We start from the raw sequence: 7,792 nt of genomic DNA on the forward strand, positions 1-7,792 counted from the left end.
ACAATTGCATCATGGACAACCGCTGGAGCAGGATGTTCCGTGATTGGAGTCTGGGTCCAATTAAATCTCTTTTGAATGTCACATTAGGCGGAAATGATTCCATTACCGTGGCGATAGTATCACTCTTATGGCGCACAATGTTGTATAGAGCCGGATATTGTCCCGGAGTGTGGCATTTCCTAGCCACTTGTTCTCCCAGAATCTAATTTCCGAGCCGTTCTTAATCAAGAAGGATCCATAGCAGAAGAAATATTTCTTTGTAGCCATTAGACCCACCCAAAAGTGGGAATCCCGAGGCTTCCAATATACTTGGGATACTGCCTTGGAACCCAAATATTTCCTTCTTAGGAGGGTTTGCCATACACCATCTTCCGTCAGTAATTTAAACAACCATTTACCGAGGAGGGCCCTATTCTTAACCTCAAGGTCATGAATGCCCAACCCGCCTTGGTCTTTGGACGGCAAACCACACTCCATTTGGCCAGTCGATATTTCTTTCTCTCGCTATCTCCTTGTCAAAAGAATCTTGACCGGAAATAATCTAATCTAGTAAGACTTTTTTTGGCAACTGGAAGAAGGAAATCATATATAGTACCATATTACTTAGTACTGAATTTATGAGTACCAATCTTCCATCCAGAGACAACAATTTACCTTTCCAACTGTTAAGTCTTTTTTGCAGTCTCTCCTCGACGTGTTTTCATTTAGCATCTGTGAGTCTCCGATAATGTATCGGTATCCCCAAATATGTGATAGGAAACTGGAGGAGGCATCCTAGCTTAGCCCCTTTAAATCTTTCATGCATATCCTAAATTTGTTTCTGCAATAGTTTAAGTTTTTAGCATCTACAGTATTATGTATTATTTATCATGTTTCCTGCAGCAACGTGTCGGGCATTGTCTTGTTCCAGGAGTAATTCAGATGTTGCGGGCCGCAAGCCGTACGAAGCTAGCTCGATCTATTAATTTGCACTAATCGTGTCATTAGCAACACACCCACGCTTGCTAATCGATTCGCCGCCGGCCAGATAGGCAAAATACGGACGAATAACACATGCGCAAGTACATTTGATAGATCAGGAAACCTAGACAGACTTTCTATGATTGGTGTTGGATTCATGTCTGCATGGGTCGTGTGGGTAATAACTTGCTGCCATCATCATCCTGATGAATCCATGGACGACGTAATCTCTGGTACTAGAGGAATAAGTGAAGAGATGGAAGCAATGGGTGCTGCATCCGCATGACAGCCGCTGCTTGAATGTAGCCAAAGAGAGCATTGAGAGGGCAATGGTTTTTCTATGTTTTCTCCGGGAAAAGGAGAGACGTAGTTTTCAGAGGAATTTTTCTTTTGTATAAAGGTGTGATATGATGGACAATTTTATGGAGATGGCATCGGTGGGTAATTTCTCTAGCTTTAAAGTTGATCTAACCGTTACGTTTTTTCTTATGTATATATATACAAAACTAAAGGTTGGATGTTTCTATTTTTTGTGAGATTTTCTAGCATAATTATCTTTTTTTCTGGTTAACCCATTAGTTATCATTTTTAGTATATAAATAGATAGATGGATGGATGGTGTTGGTAACCTACCAACAACAAATTACAATCAATGATAAATAGATAGATGCTTAGAAGTTTTTATTGGTGAAACTCATATATTTAGAGTAGTTTCTACGAGGAATCCGTTGTCGCCTTCCTTGATAGGCCCACTGCCACCTGAAGCTGACGTATGATCTTGTTGTACGCCTCCAGCCCACGCGCCCACGTGCCCTGGTGCCCGCCAGCCTCACCAAAATCTATGATGATGACCTCCACGCACCGATGGCCTTGGGTCTACATGTCGTCGCGGTAGAGAATGCCTGCGTGCGGCATAAAACAATGAACTTATAGGAAAACACAATTGTCTTAAGAAAAAGACCGAAATGCCATGAAAAATTACTACCCAGCCGTCTTAAGGAAAAGACCGGAATGCCCACGAAGCAAACCAACTCGGCACACCCTACGCACGGACGGCTTGTGGTCCTATGCATAGCTGGGTCAGCAGCCCTCCACACATCCGGTTGGACGGTCCTCCGCATAGCCGGGTGGACTCAATGCGGACACACGTGGGCGTCGCACCACGTGCACCGCCTACCTAGGTGGAGCCAACAAAACATCCTGAAACAGGCCCCATGCATGAGCCAACGCTGCGGTCATGACACATGACCCGCTTGTCGTGACCGGACCAACCTGTCCTGGGCAGAAGATGTCGACAGGCAGGTTCGGCTTCCCCTTTTCTTTCGGGACAACATGCGAGAGGAGGCACATGGGAGTGCCGCAAGCCACCGCATGACGGTCGGTGGCCCCAGGCGCGCCTGCGGTCCACCCATGATGGACAGACCGAGGGGTCACCCGGGTGCGCACCCTCCGGACAGATCGAACGACGCGAAGAGCGCCCAAGAGGCCCCCGCACCATGCCACTCATGAAACAGATAGTGTGGAGGGGCCTCTCACCGTCAAAGCCCCCCAACAGGTGGGTAATCCAACATCCTTTATAGGTGTAATACTCTCTTGTATTTGCGGATGCTTAGAGTTCAAGTAAGAACAACACCTTATCATAGGTTTTTCACACAATAAATTAACAATAAACAGTAACTCAATGAAACTAGATGAAATTCTCATGTGTCCTCGAGAATTTTCTCCATATAAGCAATACAATTGGCTTGTCCTTAGCATAGTTAAGGATTGGGCCACTTGCACCTTTGCAACTTTGTTACTATTTACTTTCTTACAACTACATTTGTTATCAAACAATCAATAAAAAAATATTTACAGCTTTTACAGTGATCTTTTGTTGCTTTCCAAAAACAAATTTCTTTCGATCCTCGTTGGGTTCAACACTCTTACTTATCAAAAATCCTACGGCAGATCCCCTATACTTGTGGGATTAACAGCCGCCACGCCCGCCGCCACCGTCGCCCTTTTTTTTAAGCGGCACCTCCTTTGCCTTCTTTTGAGGCAGCCTGCTTGTCGTGTCGCCGAGTTGATCTTCCGGGTGGTCGCCTTCGCTAGATCCTCTAGCTCCACCGTTGCCGGCAGCTTTTCGTACAGTACGGGTCCATGTGGCGGCGAGTTAGGGAAAAAATTGGGGTGGAGAGCGGCGGGATAGTAGCACAGAGGGTTGAGAAAAGGGGTTTTTGCTATGGAAATAGTGCATCCAGCTCCGAATGCACCGGCTCTGCCTCAGTTTTGGGTGGGCCGAGTGTGTTGAAGTCCTACATGGCGGGTGTCTGGAGTCCTGTAAAGCCCCCTAGGTTGCAAATTTGTTTTGAGAGTTAACGGTGCCTAGCGGCAAGGAATCCATCATCCGCTGTATGTCTTAAGATTTGCGCGTTGATGAGCCTCGTCTCCTCATCCTCTATAACACTATACTCCCTAGTTTTAGAGAGCCCACATTCAATTCAGGTCTCCAATAAAAATTGGGTCAACTGATTTTGACTGGGTCAACAGTGTCTCAAAGCTCTCTCATTTAATTTTTTATACTATCCACTATGCTTCCTAATTTCGAAGGCCTCCAATTAATTGAGGTCTTCATTTTAGAATGGAGTCACCTGGTTTTGAACGGGTCAACAATTTCTCAAAGCTCTCTCGTTCAATTCTTTTAATTCACCATGTTTCCTAATTTTGAAGTTTTTTCATTCAATTGAGACATTTTCAATTTTGGATTTGGTTTACTATGTTTATCAGGCCAATGATTATTCAAATCAATCAGCAGTATATAAGGCCAAATTTTCTTATGTACTAAGTGTTAGTAGCAGGTACCATAGTGATCCTAGGATTGGATCACTAGGTAGTTATTAATATAATTAAGTACCTTAGAAGGACAAATGACATGCTCCTTGTCTATGGAGGAGATGAAGAGCTTGTAGTAAATGATTACACGAGCACCAACTTCATGACTGATATAAATAATTATTGAGCTATATTAGGATAATTGTTTGGAACAGTTTTTCAAACATGAACACTATTGTGGATTATATAGTGAAAGAAGAATATGTTGAAAACATCAGATGTTTCAAAGGAGGATGTCTGCATCAAGAAGTGTCTTGATATATTTGGTGTGATCCTAAGTGCAATCAAAACAATGACATTGTATTGTGAATAGTAGTGACATTGCTCAAAGCAAAAAGAAATCTAGATCCCATGTATAGTCCAGACATAGCAAGCGCAATGTTGACACAGATTTGAATTAGTCAGACCCGATGACGAAGGCTCTACCACAAGCAAAGCATGAGCAACCCCAGATAGCCATAGGTGTTAGAATAACTATGCAAACTAGATTATTGACTCTAATGCAAGTGGGAGACTATTGAAAATATGCCCCAAAGGCAATAAAATTGTATTATTATTTCACTTTTCATAATTAAGACTTTATATTCTATGCTATAACTGCGATGATCCTGGAATATGCGTTTCAGTGGAAAACTTATATGCACGTGTGAAATGATAAACTGTAAAATTAGGTTCCTAGTTTTTTTGATATATGAAACGAACACCCCGACCAGTACAGCAAGTGGATCACACAACCGACTAAATATCTGGCCCATCCTTATCCTTTCTCTCTCCCTCCCGTGAGAACCACATCCCTACTCCACTCTCTCTCCCTTCTCTCACACAATAAATCTAACATTTTATTCCGTCTTCGCTAAATTAAACTGTTCATATCTATTGAACCACAAGTTCATTTTTAAAATAATTTATATATTTGAACTTCTGACACCAAGACCTTTAGCACCAGAACAATCTTGGATACATTTCAAACACATCTAAATTTCAACGTTTCACATTCCATATGTGAAACAAACCTATTTCACTAGCAAAATATGTAACAAAGATATTTCGGTAGAATTATGTGAGACCAACTTGAAACCTATTAAACCCAAATATGAAACTGAAATGTCAACTTTGAAGTTGAATATTTAACAATTATAATGCTTTATTTCAAAAGAGTGAAATATATTATTTAAAAAATGTGTAATTGAAATACATGTGATTTTTATGAAACAAGCCAGTGAAAAGTGAAATATAGGTTGTAAAAGTGAAAAACAATATGAGATTGAAATGTCAACTTGTGAAACTGATTATTTAAAATTGTGTAACAATTTATTTCAAAAGAGTGAAATATGTTATTGAAAGAAAATGTGCAATTGAAATAGGTGTGATTTTTGCGAAATAAGCGAGTGGAAAGTGAAATGCATGGTCTGAAACTAAAAAATAATACAAAACTGAAATGTCAACTTGTGAAACTGTTTTTATTAGAAATGTGTAACCATTTATTTTAGAAGAGTGACATATGTTACTAAAAATGTGTAATTGAAATAGATGTGATTTTTGTGAAACAAACAAGTGAAATGTGAAATGTAGGTTCTGAAACTGAACAAAAATATGAAACTAAAATGTCAATTTGTGAAACTAATTGAAATCACGTTTGAAAAGATTTCAAGCGAGTGAAATTACAGATTATGGATTTTCACAAATGTGAAATTGTAACTACAAAAAAGTGAAATTATAATGTATTATTGTGAAACTGGTTTTTTTAAATGTGAAATGCACATTCGTATTTAAACGTGGTTGAAAAATATTCAAGATTGATGTTATTTTAAAGGTTTCGACGCAAGGAGTTCAAATATAAATAAAAAATTAAAAATGAAAATATGGTTTAAAAGATACGAATGTTATAAATTAGTCAAGGTCAAAAAGATGTTGGATTTATTGTGTACGAGAAGAGATAGAGTAGTTCTGCGCATTAATGTCATCCTACATGTGAAGTAGAATGGGTCCGCTGCTGAAATACCAATATTTTCTTAAATTAAAGAAAAGACAATATATGGTGCTAGGTGGCATTAGCCGATTGGGTAAGACGTTGCCGGTGGGTAGCATCACCGCTCAATTTTTTGCTTTGCCCCTGGTTTTCTTTCTGTTTACGAAAAACAGATATTCCAACTGATCCACAAACAAATGCGAGACAAGTTTGGATGACTTGCGTCGTCCGGTGCGTTGGAGGTACCTTTAGTGCTCCAAGAAAAGTATTGTCATTAGGGAACAAATCAGGCGACGTCGTCAATCATCCGACGAGAGGCCGGAGTCCCATATGCCATTATTGCAGCTGCAGAGGTCGCAATTCCTCTCCATTTAGAATTTTAGATAAGCATCGCTCCGCCTCTTCGCCTACGTATAAGCGAAGCTCCTGTTTATTTCACATACCCGGCTCGATCTCGCCACGACCGTGTGCGCGCTCCAGCCTCCAGGGGTAGCAAAGCACGCAAGAATCGTCGCCAGGGAGGAGGAAGACAAGGAGGAGAGCCATGGCGAGCGTGGTCGAGACCCACGACTCCGCGGTGGCCGGCGGCGGGGACGTGGTGTTCTGCGTCATCATCTTGTTCATGTCCGTGCTGTCCCTGGTCATCTTGGCGACCTCCTCTGCCGTCGGCAGCGGCGACGGGGAAGAGGAAGGGAGGCAGCGGCAGCGCTCCGGCTCCCGCGGGAACGGGCCGGTGTTCGTGGGCGGCAGGGGCTGCGCCTGCGGCGGCTGCCGCGCCGGCGCCGGCGTCTGCGGCACCTACCTCTCGTGATCACCGCCGACCGTGCACGCGCCCCGCGCGCGCTCCGCATGTACATGCGTGGACGCACTTACCGCATAACTAAGGAGGAGCATCGATCGGAGCTCTCGCCAGGCTTGCGCAAGGCTACTCAGTTCTTCTTTTTCCTCTGCTTGTGTATATTACTACTAATAGCTGCACATCATGTGATGTGAATAAACTGCAAGAACATGGAGTGTTTTATCTGTTCCCTGAATAATCATCGATCCATGTGCGATTGTTGCTTCTTCTTCTACTTTAGCTGCTAGTTTCCGGATTTGGGTTCGGTTTCGATGGAACAGTAGTGGCTGACGCCCATATGCTCCTACCGTTCTATATCTATTATATCTTTTGTTGGGCAGTTGTTGGAGAGACATCTTGCCGGTAAACGAGTACAGTGTTTGGACCAGAAGACGAAAGTCCGCCGAAGAGGGTGAGACAAGGGTGCCCCATCGACCAACTACCTCAATCAATCGATACAAAAGTCCATGAATTCGGCACCTAAACCATCAACTATTCGGTGCTGCATGTGAAGAAAAGAAAACAAACGTTCGGTCGTTGCAACCTTACACGGGTGCCCTTCTTTGCACGGTGTTGAGAATCGTATCCTGATAGATCATGAAGCCTTTTTAAGACTTTGAGATAGGTCTACGTAACAGCCCCAAAAAAATCTAAATTGGTTTTGAGCAAATTCCTTCCAGAATCCGTAGAACCAAAAGTTCTCTCTTCCTTTCTCCGTGTCAGCTCATCACGACAGTGGATCCCCAACTTAGAGCATCTCCAATAGAAGATGCAAATTTGAAAATATAAAACAGAAGATTTTAAAAATTACATCTCTAAAAAGGGCTTTTTGCATCTCAAAAAAGTGCCAACTCCAACATACGATGTAAAACGAAGATGCAAAAGAGCAACTTCAATAGAAGATGCAAATTAGAGATGTAAACCGGCCGCTGGCCGCGCGGCTGCTGTTCTGCTTTCAGTTTAGCCGCTATACAGCCCCATTTGCACATTGAATATTCATAATTCTACCAACAAAGTGCATCATGAAGCAAAGTTTTAAATCCTACAAACAAAAGTCAATTGTCTCAAACGAAGTTTTTGGTCAAAAAAATGAAAATACACATAGACATCACTCAATTTGTGTCCTCTCTGTTGTCACTAGTGCCATTGTC

General features: G+C 42.2%; 1 protein-coding gene across 1 annotated transcript; it reads left to right on the forward strand.

The window, feature by feature from the left end:
• Positions 1 to 5,994: 5,994 nt before the first annotated feature.
• LOC109735180 (uncharacterized) lies at positions 5,995 to 6,840 on the forward strand. Its single transcript, XM_020294388.4, has one exon. It carries the CDS (start codon positions 6,348 to 6,350, stop codon positions 6,612 to 6,614), a length of 267 nt encoding a protein of 88 aa, XP_020149977.1. The 5' UTR covers positions 5,995 to 6,347; the 3' UTR covers positions 6,615 to 6,840.
• Positions 6,841 to 7,792: the final 952 nt, after the last annotated feature.

This window comes from Aegilops tauschii, chromosome 6, assembly GCF_002575655.3.
Source record: "Aegilops tauschii subsp. strangulata cultivar AL8/78 chromosome 6, Aet v6.0, whole genome shotgun sequence".
Classification (NCBI taxonomy): domain Eukaryota; kingdom Viridiplantae; phylum Streptophyta; class Magnoliopsida; order Poales; family Poaceae; genus Aegilops; species Aegilops tauschii.